This window comes from Balearica regulorum, chromosome W (genome assembly GCF_011004875.1).
Source record: "Balearica regulorum gibbericeps isolate bBalReg1 chromosome W, bBalReg1.pri, whole genome shotgun sequence".
Taxonomy (NCBI): domain Eukaryota; kingdom Metazoa; phylum Chordata; class Aves; order Gruiformes; family Gruidae; genus Balearica; species Balearica regulorum.
In genome coordinates, this window is record NC_046219.1 from 6,707,643 (window position 1) to 6,722,422 (window position 14,780).

The 14,780-nt window shown below is 52.7% G+C and overlaps 1 protein-coding gene across 1 annotated transcript in view; it reads right to left on the bottom strand.

Annotated features, from left to right (window-relative positions):
• LOC142599207 (adenosine 5'-monophosphoramidase HINT1-like) overlaps positions 1–10,294 on the bottom strand; it is a 28,452-nt gene extending 18,158 nt beyond the window's left edge. The window contains 2 exon segments of the mRNA XM_075739135.1: positions 8,572–8,676; positions 10,184–10,294. Of these exon segments, the coding sequence (XP_075595250.1) occupies positions 8,572–8,640 (69 nt within the window). The 5' untranslated portion in view covers positions 8,641–8,676; positions 10,184–10,294.
• Positions 10,295–14,780: the final 4,486 nt, after the last annotated feature.

Below are 14,780 nucleotides of genomic sequence, written 5' to 3' on the forward strand. Positions count from 1 at the left end.
CAGTTTCTCTGTATTCCTCCCAGGCTACCTGCCCTTGCTTCCAGCCTCTATAGGCTTCCTGGTTTTGTTTGCATTGCCCAGGAGCTCCTTGTTTATCCATGCAGGCCTCTTGGCATTTTTGCCCGAGTTCCTCTTTGTTGGGATGCATCGCTCCTGAGCTTGGAGGAGGTGACCCTTGAATCCTAGCCAGCTGTATTGGGCCCCTCTTCCCTCCAGGGCTTTGTCCCATGGTATTCTACCAAGCAGGTCCCTGAAGAGGCCAAAGTCTGCTCTCCTGAAGTCCAGGGTAGCGAGCTTGCTGTGCGCCCTCCTCGCTGCTTCTCTATCGCTTGGAGGAGGACGTTGTCATCAACACATTCCAGGAACTTCCTGGATCGCTTGTGCCCTGCTGTGTTGCCCCTCCAACAGATGTTGGGGTGGTTGAAGTCCCCCATAAGGACCAGGGCTTGTGAACGTGACATTGCTCCCATTTGCTCCCAACCTTCCAGTTGCTGACTGTCAGCCCCATTATCCCAGGAGCGGAGCAGCCAGGTAGCCATCCGCTCACCTGGCTGGCGGCTGTAATCTTTCCGCATATCTCGAAGTTCTGATGAGGTCAGGGACCGGGTAGTTTCTGCTTCCTGTCTGATTTCTCTCACTCCTTCCTCCCGCTTCTTTGCTGAAGGACCAGCTTCCTGATCAAACCTTTCCTCCTCTCCTTCCTCCTCCCTTACTAATCAACGATATGGACCCGTCGACCTCCTGGTCCACTGTTTCTTCTTTACTACTGGGGCAATTACCGTAGCTGCTGTTTGGGTCCCTATCTCAACCAGGGCGTGCTCAGATGCAGTTTGGGTCCCGGCCTCGACCACAGTCCTCTGAGAGTACTGCACTGTGGCTCGATAGGCACAGGCCAGGCCCCAGCACAGTGCTAGAAGCTGTTGGTTTTCATTGGGGTAGGCAAGGCACCCTTCTATCAGGTGGCGCGTCACTTTGCCAGGGTTGCTTGCCTGTTCAGGTGTCACGTCCCAGGTTATGGGAGGTGATAGCCATCCTAGGCACCTGCCCAAATCCTTCCACACACCCTGCCACCCAGGGACCGGCTGCCTCAGGGCACGTTTCAGTATCGCCTCACCCAAAAGTTGTCTTCTCTTAAACCAGGACGAGACCGAATTCCACAAAACACATAATACGCCAACGGTATTAATTATTAATTAATTAGTTTGGCTCAGTAATAGCCAAAACACTGGTGTGTTATCAGCACCTTGCTAGCTACCAAGACACAGCACAGCACTAGGAGGGCTGCTATGGGGAGAAGTAACTCCATCTCAGCCAGACCCATGACAATCTCCACCCCTTATGCCATACCATTTGCGTCATGCTCAAGTCCCGCATGCTTTAATACGTGTATACATATCTTATAACCACTCCATTGTATTTAGCTCTCATTAACCACTATCCCCAGTCCTTTAACAGATAGATGTTACTCTCCCGTTCCATGGGCTTCCTCCGCTCCTCCAGATGTTCACTAACAGCCTATGACTTGGGCCCAATCCGTCAGGATGGGTGTTCAGGACAGGAGAAGCAGTATGTTCAATTGTCGGGCACCAACACCGGCTTGCTTTGGGTCATTGTTGCACTCGTCTGGCTCCTTGCAAAACTCACTCTTTGTCCGTTCAGGTCATTCCTGCTACGTTACTTCCTACAACACGCAACACACAACACACGTTATAGATTATTTTTCCCCCAACGTTAAATCTCCTTGAGGCACACACCGGGTCTCCCCATCCTTCCGCATCACCCACCAAGCACACCCAGGTCCTTGAGCAAAGACAATCCCAGGAATGGGTTTGCCTTTTCCCATGGGGGGAGCAATCCACACCGCCTTCCCCCGCCACTTCCCCACGTGCACTTACGGGGACCTTATCTCCTCCCACAGTACGTAGGGGTTTTGTTTGGGCAGGACCAGGACGGTTAGCAGATCCTCTGGTGTTAACCAGCCAAGTGGCTTCTGCTAAATTCATATCCCAGTGCTTCCATGCCCCATGGCCCAATACCCTCAACATAGACTTTAACAGTCCATTATATCTCTCAGTCTTTCCAGAGGCTTGTGGGTGATAGGCGACGCGATACACCCACTCAATGCCGTGTTTCTTTGCCCAGGAGCTTATGAGGTTATTTCCAAAATGAGTCTCGTTGTCCAATTCAATCCTTTCTGGGGTACCGTGTCGCCATAACATTTGCCTTTCAAGGCCTAGGATGGTGTTTCGGGCAGTGGCATGGTTTACAGGAAATGTCTCTAGCCACCCAGTAGCTGCTTCCACCACGGTAAGTATGTAGCACTTGCCTTGGCGCCTTCGTGGCAGTGCCCAATATAGTCAAGTTGCTAGGCCTCGCCATATCGAAAACCCAGCCACCGCCCTCTATTCCAGGGAGATTTTACTCGTGTCGCTCGCTTGATTGCAGCACACATTTCACATTCATGAATGACCTGTGTGATGGCCTCCATGGTCAGGTCCACCCCTCGATCACGAGCCCATCTGTATGTTGCATCTCTCCCTAGATGTCCTGATGTTTCATGGGCCCATCCAGCTACAAATAGCTCACCCTTACGCTCCCAGTCCAGGCCCACCTGAGCTACTTCAATTTTGGCAGCCTCGTCTACCTGTTCATTGTTTTGATGTTCTTCAGCGGCACGGCTTTCGGATATGCGAGCGTCTGCGTGACGTACCTTTAGAGGCACGTTTTCCACCCGGGCAGCGATGTCCTGCCACAACTCAGCAGCCCAGATGGGTTCACCCCTGCGCTGCCGCTTGGTCTTCTTCCACTGCTGTAGCCACCCCCATAGGGTGTTAGCCACCATCCATGAGTCAGCATAGAGATAGAGTACCGGCCACTTTTCTCGTTCAGCAATCTTTAGGGCTAGCTGAACGGCTTTCACTTCTGCAAACTGACTTGACTCACCTTCTCCTTCAGTGGCCTCAACAACTTGTCGTGTGGCGCTCCACACAGCAGCTTTCCGCTTCCGATGGTTTCCTACAACACGACAGGATCCATCAGTAAACAGAGCATAACGCCTTTCATCTTCTGGTAACTCGTTACATGGCGGTGCCTCTTGGGCACGAGCTACCTCCTCAGGCAGCGCTCCAAAATCTCTACCTTCTGGCCAGTCCACGATCTCTTCCAGGATTCCTGGGTGGTTGGGTTTCCCCAGTCGAGCCCGTTGCGTAATCAATGCTAACCAGCGCTACGTGGAGTGAGTGGGTAAGTGATGCGTAGAGGCGAGATTTCCTTTCAACGTCCAGCGTAGCACGGGCAATCGCGGTGCCAAGAGGAGAGATGCTTCTGTACCGACAACTTCTGAAGCGGCTCAAATCCCCTTGTAGGCTGCTAGTATCTCTTTTTCTGTTGGGGTGTAGTGGGCTTCTGATCCTCGATACCCCCGGCTCCAAAACCCTAATGGTCAACCTCGGGTTCCTCCTGCTCTTTTCTGCCAGAGGCTCCAGGTGAGACCATGCTCCCCAGCTGCAGTGTAGAGTACATTTTGCACAGCTGGTCCTGCCCGGACAGGCCCAAGAGCTACCACACAAGCTATCGCCTGTTTGATATGCTCAAAGGCTTGTTGTTGCCCAAGGCCCCACTCAAAATAGTTCTTCCTTCGGGTTACTCGATAGAGAGGGCTCACAAGCTGACTATAACCTGGAACATGCATTCTCCAGAACCCCACGAGGCCCAGGAAGGCTTGTGTTTCCTTCTTGGTAGCTGGTGGAGACAGAGTTGCTATCTTGTTGACCACATCCATAGGCACATGACGGCGTCCATCCTGCCATTTTATTCCCAAGGACTGGATCTCCTGCGCAGGTCTGAATTACTCTTCTTCCCTTCTCAAACGCTTCTCCTGCCTTATTGCCCCACACAACGATGCCATCAATGTATTGCAGAGGTTCAGGGGCATCACCCTTTTCCAGTGCAGTTTGGATTAGTCCATGACAAATGGTAGGACTGTGCTTCCACCCCTGGGGCAGTCGATTCCAGGTGTATTGGACACCCCTCCACGTGAAAGCAAACTGTGGCCTGCATTCGGCTGCCAAAGGAATTGAGGGGAACGCATTGGCGATGTCAGTTGCGGCATACCGCTTGGCTGCTTTTGACTCCAGTTCATATGGGAGCTCTAACCATGTCTGGTACAGCGGCACTCAGTGGTGGCATCGCTTTGTTCAGGCCACGATAGTCTACTGTTAACCTCCACCCTCCATCAGACTTTTGCACTGGCCATATGGGACTATGAAAAGGTGAGTGAGTCTTGCTGATGACTCCCTGGCTCTGCAGCTGATGAATCAGCTCATGGATGGGAGCCAGGGAGTCTCGCTTTGTGCGATATTGCCGCCAGTGCACTGTCTTGGTAGCAATTGGCACCTGTTCTTCTTCAACTCGCACCAATCCCACAACAAAGGGGTCTTCCGAGAGACCAGACAGGGTAGATAGCTGTTTGATCTTCTCTGCGTTCACGGTGGCTACACCAAAAGCCCATCGGTACCCCTTTGGGTCCTTCAAGTACCCTCTCCTGAGGTAATCTATGCCAAGGATACAAGGGGCCTCTGGGCCGGTCACAATGGGGTGCTTCTCCCACTTGTCCCCTGTTAAGCTCACCTCAGCCTCCAATACAGACAATTCTTCACATGCCCCTGTCACTCCAGAGATCCAGGTGGGTTCTGTGCCCCTATACCCTGATGCTACCAGCGTACACTGTGCACCAGTGTCTACCCAAGACTTGTACTTCTGTGGGTCTGACGTGACAGGCCATCGCATCCACACAGTCCAGTATACCTGGTCATCCCTTTCCTCCTCCTGGCCAAAGGCAGGGACCCTCTATTCCTGTTCCTGGTCAGAGTATTCACTGTCCGACCCTCACAGTGCCAGACCAGAAGTCCCCTCACCAGGATCAAGGGAGGTGATTTTAGTTCTACGTCTGGGAGAGCGCCGACTGCCACCTTGTGGCTCTGCAGCAACTACACAGACAGCCTTCTTGGGTGACCCCTTCTTAACAGCTGTCTTCCCTCTCGGTTTGCGTACACAGGCTTCCAGCTTAAAGGTGGGTTCACCATCCCACTTCCTCATGTCCTCCCCTTGGCCACGCAGGAAGAACCAGAGCGCACCACGCGGCATACGCCTGGGGCTCCCTTTCCCTCTGACCGGGGCAGGAGAGGACCGATTTCTTGGGGTGCCCCTGATAGCCAATGCACTGGCCCGTAGGGAGGAGGAGGAGGAGGTACAGAGATTTTCCTCAAAGTTTTGGAGCCAAGGTGACACTCTCTCCACAGTTCGTGTGTCCATATCCGGGCAATACATCGCTGCCAAGCTGTTAGACTAGGACGCTGGGGCACTTTGAATCACCTTCCTCCACGTGGCGCGCGTGCACAGGACATCCTCCAGATCTTTGGAGGCCTCCTCATCATCTAGATCGCTATGGATGACTCCCAGCGCTGCTAATTCTCTCAGGTACTGGATGCCTTCATCTGCGGTAGTCCACTTTCCTGGGGAGTTCACAAGATCTTCCTTCAATGGATATCTTGAACAAGGACCTTGGGAGCCTGCATATTAAAAACCATCCACATCCATCCCGGGTAGGGGGGGAGAGATGTATTCCCCCATCGTCTCCACAAGATAGCTCCCCCAGCACAGCAATAACAGAAATGCCAGGGCAAGGCACATAACCATTGCTTGTGCTAGCATGCTCCCAAGCTCCTTCATCCTCCCCACAAAATAGCTCCCCCCGCCCACGGGAGCAAAGCAAAACCAAAAGATTATCCTCTACTTCCCATCAGCAGGCGATGTCCGGCCACTTCCCGGGAAGCAGGGCTTCAGCACGCGTAGCGGTGGCTCCGCAAGACAAACGTCGTAAAAAAGAACGAACGCCCCCCCGCTTCCTCCCCCTATCTGCCAGCTTCTTATTGCTGAGCAGACGTCATATGGTATGGAATATCCCTTTGGTCAGTTTGGGTCAGCTGTCCTGGCTGTGTCCCCTCCCAAGATCTTGCCCACCCCCAGCCTACTGCTGAGTGGGGGGAGAAATGTTGGAGAGACGGCCTCGATGTGTGCCAGCACTGCTCAGTAATAGCCAAAACACTGGTGTGTTATCAACACCTTGCTAGCTACCAAGACACAGCACAGCACTAGGAGGGCTGCTATGGGGAAAATTAACTCCATCTCAGCCAGACCCAATACAGCACCACAGACTTGTAAAACCCATGGTAATCACCCAGTCTCTCGGAATGTGTAAGCCATACCTAGCTGCTTCAAAATTCCCCCACCCCCAGAAGCGGGAGCGCCTTCGTGATGCCTTAGGGAGTTTACACAGACAGAACAATAGATGTTACCTAGCTCAGTCATTCAGGAAGCAAACACTGCAGCAGGGCAGTTTCAAGGAAACATCACGTGCCAGTTTCCATCTACTTCAGGTAAATCATTTCCATCTCCTCCTCGGGAAGATTAAATAAAGGTGAAGTCCTCAGGTTACTTACACGCCCGCGTCACCAAACTTCACCTGATGGCTTGGGGATATAGAAGAGATGAAGACGCCTCCCAGCGGGCGCCTCCACTGCCTCAGTAACATCACGTTCAAGGGCAACAAAGGATCGCCCTGCTTTCCCTTGCCCATCTCCCTTTTTTAATAGCTGTTAAAGAAAGATGAAGTTTGCTGTCTCCCTGTGACGTAGCTTTGGTTTGGGTCTGGCTGGGATGGAGTTAACTTTCCCCATAGCAGCCCTCAGAGTGCTGTGCTTTGTAGTTGTAGCTAGAAGGGCGTTGATAACACACCGATGTTTTGGCTACTGCCGAGCAGTGCTCCCACAGCATGGAGGCCATCTCTCCAACCCCCCCGCCCCCCAAGTCCAGTAAGCTGGGGGTGGGCAAGAGGTCGGGAGGGGACAGAGCCAGGACAGCTGACCCAAATTTAACAAAAGAGATATTCCACTATGCTATGGAACCACCACAGCTGCCATTCAGACCCACTGTTTTCTCCTACCACGTCCCTCCTCACCAGAAAAGGGACATCAACGGGGCCTTACCACACAGCCATTGATAAAGTGCTCCAACAGGAGTCGGATGCTTCCAACACATTGCAGGGTTCTGCCAAAACCACCCTTGTATGGCATGCCTGTAGCGTCACGTACAGTATTTTCTAAAGTTTTGTAAAGCCAGCGTAGGCTGCTGCTATACACTTGCGTACCACTTCCAAAAAGCTAAGAGTTTGCTTCCTACAAGACGCAGGAGACCGCTAAGCGGTTCCAGCGTCACGCTGCAAATGACCGGGCAAATCACTATCTATCCATAGAACACCGTTAACAGACTGAAACGTTCCACATACATCCCACTCCGGGGAGACACCATTTTATCTTACAGAACTATTTCCCTCAGTGAGACACACAAGACAGAGGTGATATCCCCATGCTAAATCTTTATTGTGCAACTGCTGCTCAAAGCTTTCATTACCTTCCACAGACACGTGTCACAAAATATTAGACATCAACAGCGGCTAGATTGACGGGCAACAGATGAAATCCATTCAGTGGCGATTTGTACACGTGCAGCAACTCTTGTGGTGCCAAAATCTTAGTCAGGCGGCCAGCCCAACCGACGGCCACCCAGAATACGTAGATGTACGTGATAAGACAGACTGCCCACCCTCGGGCCCTTCATCCACAACCATCCGGAATCCATTGGTCAGGCCCCCCAGGTGAGCAGCACGCTTCTTGCCAACAATCATTAAATGCCCAAGAAGCTGGAGAAGGAAGTACAAAACCATAAATAAATAAAATTAAAAGCCACACACAAAGAGGGGAGAGGGCAGGAAGGGAAGGAATGAGAGCAGAGAACCACCCAGAGAAACCAGTTAGCCAATTCCTAGCAATTCAACCGTTGCGCTTCAAATTACTGTCTGTCCGCCTGCCGCTGACATTTTCCAAGCAAAGCTACAGAGACCGATTATGCATGCTATAAGGGGGGGGGGAGGGGGGAAGCACGCTATGCAATTTTTTCCAAGCCAGACAGTAACAGACTACAAAACAGCCACGGAAGCTAAGTCTGTCTCCGGGTCAAAGCCCCCATTTATATCTTCAGGCAACATAAGCAATTCCGGTGGGAAATAAACTTTAGGCTGCATTTTGCGTGGGTTTACAAAGTCTTTGAACTTGACTTTTACAGCTAAAAGCGAAGCATCCAGCACCTCTCAACCAGCTTTGCCCTTCCTCACCCCTGACCTGCCAAAAACCCCAAGCCCTCTTCTCCGTATTAGAAGAAGTACTACTACTCTCACTCTAAACCACGACAATTGGCATCAGGCTGCGCTCCAAAGCGACACCGCATTTTGCGCCAGAAGTACGTACCCAGGGATGAGCATTGCTTTATATCGCTACTTTTAGTCAGAAAGCTCAATTCCATTACAAGCTAGAGGCAAAAGATTATAGCGCCAGAAAACCCAAACTAGCCTACAGTGCCCTGTCAAGAGGAAAAGAGGGGATGGGAAAGAACCCAGTAAACTAGGAACTAATTACAGGTACAGTTTAGCGTACAGAAAGCTTCCACAGTACTTACAGATTCACCAGAATCTTCTGCTTCAGATAACCTGATAATTGGCTCCTTAGGCGCGACTAGGAAAAGCATCGGAGCTTGGGGTGAAAGATCACGGAACGCAAGGCACTGGAGGAAGAGCAAACAGTTAAAACTTCAGAGAAAGGGAAGAGCTTAAGCAAATCAACATGCCCCACTGAACTCGTACAGAAGCAGATTACCAGGCACCCCAAACACAAGCCAAAAAATTGATTTTTCTTCCGTGCTATTAATACTTTCTATACAGAAACGACAACATATTTACAGAGCCCCTTCCAGAAGCGGGATTCAGCACGCAAGACGATGGGGGCAAGGAGACGGGCCAGTACTTCAGATTAGCGACCTGCCGTATGTTTTAATTTGGGTTCATCATTTCCTAAGCAGTTTTTCCTATTTGATGCGGTCCACAGAGGCAGGAGGCAAACGGCCTAACTGAATCAGCAAAGAATTTAGTGAAGTGGAAGATCAGTGGCCATTCATCTTCCATGGTACAGGGAACTCAAGTATTGAGCAAAAGCATAATCACAGGAAGCCTGCAAGTGCATAGTACGAGCCTGTCTTCTATATTGCACATAAACCCTACCTTCAAAAGCAGAAGACTTCCCTAACTGCTAGTCTTCAGCATTTTAATAAAAAAAAAAAAAAAAATTATACGGGATACTAACTTAAAGTTAACATCCTGTAGGCAACGGCTGCATTTTTTCCCCCCACGGTCTAAGCTGCTCGCTCTAGTTCCTAGCACTTTGTGGTGCACCAGCATCCGTGAACCTTGCAAGCATGCTGTTATCACAGTCCCGCTTCACCACAGAAACAAGGTCTGGGAAGCTTTTACAGCCTGCAGGATGACCGGTTCCTAGATTTCATTGCAAGAAAAATAAGAAAAGCTGTAACTCTTTGCTTTAATAATCCAAGTTTGGGGGCTCAGAAGCAAAGCCTAGCCCAGCAGAGCTGTGAAATCTCTATAAAGCTACCACGAGGCACATCAAGACCTGCGCGTCTCCTATGCGGAACTCACTCATTACGGTCACTACTCAGACGCTCGCCATTTACACACACACACAGAGAGCCCAGAATCCCCGAGGAGACTGACTGCATGTGCTTAATCTAAGGCTTCAAGACTAGCATCCTACACGAGGTAGGACCACTCCCACCCCTCGGCAGCAAACTGTGCGCGACTTGCAGTGCCAAAGGGATATCGCGCGGCAAACGTCTGCGGTTGCCACCAAGCGCGTTACCGTCACAGGCCCTCCTCTACGCACGCACGCGCACGACACGGTGGGGCTGCGAACCGAGGCGAGCCGGAAAGCGCCAGCAACCCAGTATGCGCCGCGGCAGCCGGGGGGGAGGGGAGGGGGGAGGGAAGGGGGGAGGAAGCACTGAAGAAGCGCGATGCTTTAGGGATGGTGCAGTAGAGAGCGCCACAACCCAGAGAGGCCCCGTCCGTCCCCCATCCCTCCACCGACCCGCAGCAACGCCGCCACTCGCCCTGCCGCGCTCCCGGGCACCGCGCGACGGGTCCTCGGCTCAGGGTGCCTGCGAGCGCGGGAGGAGGGGGGGAAGGGAAGAGGAACCGCGCACAGAGCAAAGCCGCGGCTACCTCCTCGTCCTCGTAGATGACGTGGGCGGCGAAGCACCTTGCCGGTGACCTCTCCGAAGACAGCAGTGGCGCCACCGGCCGGGCAGCCCGCGCCCCAATAATCTCGTCAGCCACGACAACGCCCGTTGTCGCCCCCGCGCTTCCTCCACTCGGCCAGGCCCTCCGCGGCGCCCATTGGGCCGCCAGATCGCCGCCGGCCGATCCCGTGTCTCGATTGGCTGTCTCGTCTGTCGTTTTCGCTTGTCCCCGCCCCCTCGGCGGGTCCGCCCTCGTCGACCTGGTGCTTACCGGGGCTCAGGGAGTTTGCGTGGCCTCGGGGCGCGGAGGGATCCGACCTGGGGGTGGAGGGAGAAGACGTTGGGCGAGTCCGCGGAGGGATCTGCTCCGCGTAGTGCTGCGACCCTGTGGGCGGGCAACGAGGTCTCAGAAGAGGCTGTTGTAGCTACAAGTACTACTTATTGTTATTTAGCACCGAGTCAAGTCCACCCCAAACGTGCTTGTGGCTTTTTGGTGCTGCTCCCTCCAGTCAAATGACTGCTTTTGCCGGGGCAGGGCAGGCCAGAAGTTGCTCTAAACTGTTCCCTGAAAGCCCCGCTTCAGTTGCAGACGTTTCTAAGCTGCACGCCTCCGGGGAGAACATAAAACACAAAGCGTGTGTTCAGCACTGGTGGCTTGAGGGCTGGAGGGCAGATCAAGATAGGATTTGCGCTAAGCTGGGTGGGAGGCTTTTAGAAAAATAGGTAGTGCCCCCAAAGCTGCCCAAGGGTGGTCTGTGGTGCCCCCTGCACCCCCGGGGATAGTGAGCAATTTGATTGGTCTACACAACTGTATTGTAGCATATATAAACCCTGCTTTCCTCTATATCGGGCTAAGGATATCCTTAGCCTTCTTTGCGGCAAGGGCACGTTGTCGGCTCGTGTTCAACTTGGGGTCCACCAGGAGCCCCCCACGTCCTTTTCTGCAAAGCTGCTTTCCAGCCGGTCGGCCTCCGGCATATACTGGTGCATGGGGTTGTTCCTCCCCAGGTGCAGGACTTTGCACTTCCCCTTGTTGAACCGCACCAGGCTCCTGCCTGCCCATTTCTCCAGCCTGTCAAGGTCCCTCTGGATGGCAGCACAACCCTCTGGTGTATCAGCCACTCCTTCCAGTTTTGTATCATCAGCAAACTCGCTGAGGGTACAGCCTGTCTACCCATCATCCAGATCACGGGTGTGGGAACAGCGATTGCCAGTGAAAACGGAGGAAAAAAATCGTTGAGTACCTCAGCCTTCTTCATGTCGGTTGTCACTAGATCTCCTCTCTTATTTATCGGAGGGGGGTGGGGGCGGTGTACGTTTTCTTTAGTCTTCCTCTTCTGACCAACACACCTGTAGAAGCCCTTCTGATGATTCTTCACATCCCTTCCCAAATTCGGCTCCAGCCGTGCCTTAGCTTTCCTGATCCCATCCCTACACACCCGGGCAGCATCCCTATATTCTTCCCAGGAGGCATGTCCCTGCTTCCACTGCCTATGCGTTTCCTTCCTGCGCTTCAGCTCGACCAGAAGGTCCTTCCTTACTCAGCCATGCTGGTCTCCTGCCTTCCTTGCCTGGATTTCTTACGCATGGGAATCGAGAGCTCTTGTGCTCTAAGAAAAACGTCCTTAAAGAGCTGCCAGCTCCCTTCTGCTCCTTCTGCACAGTGGCTTCCAACTCTTCCTGTTTGTTACCCGTGCTGCGTGCATTGGTATAGAGGCACTTCAGTTGGGCTGTCGACCATGTCACCTTTTTGGAGGATCAAGGCCCAAAGCCTTTGCAGCATTTCTCAGGTGTTGGTTCCTGACGCATCAGCAGCCCCTGGCTCTTCTCTGTTGCTCAAAACTCCATCCCCTTCCCCCGCTGAGTCTAGTTTAAAGCCCTCCTTGTAAATCTGGCCAGCTAGTTGGCGAAGACCCTCTTGCCCCGCTTGGTCAGGTGAATCCATCAGCTCCCAACAGACCCGGCTTCTCAAAGGTAGATCCATGATCATAGAAGCCAAAACCTTGCGTATGGCACCAGCTACGCCACCAGGCGTTCACCTGTTCAATTCGTCTCCTCCTTCCTGGACCCCTTCCTCTGACCGGGAGGATAGAGGAGACCACCACCTGTGCTCCTGATCCTTTTAACATTGCTCCGAGGGACATATAGCCTCTTTGGAGGGTTCTAAATTGCCTCGTCAGACCCTACACGGAATAGTAGGAGCATACGATGATAATCTGTAGGGTTCACCAGGCTCGGCAGCCTCTCGGTGACGCCACGAATGCAAGTTCCTGGTAGGCAGCAGGCTTCCCTAGAGCAACCGTCTGGACGGCAAATGTGTGCTTCGGTGCCTCTCAGTAGGGAATCTCCAATTGCTAATACCTGTCGGGGTTTAGCCCCGGCTGGCAACTAAGCACCACGCAGCCGCTCGCTCACTCCCCCCACACCCCCGGGATGGGGGAGAGAATCGGAAGAGTGAAAGTGAGAGAACTCCTGGGTTGAGATAAAAACAGTGTAATAGGACAAACACAAGAAGGAAAATAATAATAATAATACAAACAAAACAAGTGATGAACAGCACCATTTCTTACTACCTGAGGTCAATGCTACACAAGACCCCCAGCCGCCCAGCCTCCCAGCCCACATGCGCAAGCAAAACAAGACAAGGAATTCATTCACCACTTCCCATCGGCAGGCAGGTATTCAGCCGTCTCCAGGAAAACAGGGCTCCATCACACGTAACAGTTAATCGGGAAGATAAACGCCATCACTCCGAAGTCGATGCTGCACAAGACCCCCGGCTGCCGCGCCAGGCCCCCAGCGGACGCGCCTCTCAGCCCACCCCCCAGTTATAAACGGAACATGACGTTGTATGGTATGGAATATCTCTTTGGTCAGTTTGGGTCAGCTGTCCTGGCTGTGTCCCCTCCCAGCTTCTTGGGTGCCCCCCGCCTTCTCGTTAGCAGGGCAGGATGAGAAGCTGAAAAGTCCTTGACTACTCGGCCACAACTAAAAACATTAGTGTGTTATCAACATTATTCTCATCCTAAATCCCAAACACAGCCCTAATCCAGCTGCCAGAAAGAAAATTAACTCTATCCCTGCCAAAACCAGGACAGTCCTTTGTGGCGAACGCGAGGCTGCTCCTATCTGTCTGTAGAGGGCCTCATCCGCTTGTTCTTCCTGGTCGGGCGGCCTATAGCAGACACCTGCTACAATGCCACCCTTACCCATCTTCTCCTTCAATCCTTACCCATAAGCTCTCAGTCGGCTCATCAGCCATTCCCAGGCAGGGCTCCATGCATTCCAGCTGTTCTCTCACTTAAAAGGGCCACTCCCCCTCCTCATCTTCCCGGCCTGTCCTTCCTAAAGAGCCCCTATCCCTCCATTGCAACACTCCAGTCACGGGAGCCATCCCACCACGTCTCCGTGATCCCAACAAGATCGTAGCCCTGCGACTGCACACGCATCTCTCACTCCTCATGCTTATTCCCCATACTGCGTGCGTTTGTGTACAGGCACTTCAGAGAGGCACCCCAGCATGTTGACTCCCTAGAAAGGGTTTTGGGGATTTCCCCGCAACAGTGCCTTGTAGGCACTTCCTTGCTTACATGCAAATGCTGGAGGTGACCCTGCTTAAGCCCCATTTTGTTGATTTTGTGATCCCTTCCTGTCACATCGCCCCCTGCCCTTTGCTCAGTGACCCTGTCCGCCACTCCCTCACAGGGCTGCTGGTTACTCTCTCCCTCCCCCCCCCCCCCATTCTTAGTTTAAAGCCCTCCTAATGAGATCGGCTATCCTACTGGCAAAAATACCTTTGCCCCGCTTAGTGAGGTGGATCCCCTCTCTCCCAAGCAGACGCTGATCCACAAACAGGGTCCCATGGTCATAGAACCCAAAACCCTGTCGCCAGCACCAGCTCCATAACCAATTATTGACCTGCATTATCAGTGCCCTCCTCCTCCCACCCTTTCCCCTCACTGGCAGGACCGAGGAGAACACCACCTGGGGCCCCATGCCCTTGACTACCACCCTCAGAGCTCTGGGGTCATTGCTAGGGGAAACCTGGTGTGACGGATGCACTCCTCCTCTTTGAACTAACTGAACTTTGGTCCAGGCAGATGCTCGACAAGTAGGCCTAACCAAAGTTAATCCGATTGTGCGAGGCTATCACCGAGAACCCAGCACCAAAACCAACAAGCCGGTTTGGCTGGAGACTGGGCTGATAAGCGGCCAAAACTGCATGAACACAGCAGAAAATCCGACTACGAGTCAACCACTTTACACTAGCAATATCTGCAGCCATCAGGGTCCGTTGAGCTCTCCCTCCATAGCAGCTGGCTGCGCGGTGGCGATCTCCCCTTGAATAGGGATGCCTCTCAAGGTTACCCCTTGAGGCTGCGAGATCCCTTACCTGACACCAGGCATCGGTGGGTTGGCAAGTGACTTTTTTTTGCATGCATGCAACATTTAAGATACGTATCGTAAGCTTGCGCGATAACCTTTGTATCCCATACTAACTTTAAGCGTAGTAAATAGCAGAGTATTGACCGCCAATCCATCTGTACTTATTAGATATTTTACATACCTAAATGTACTGA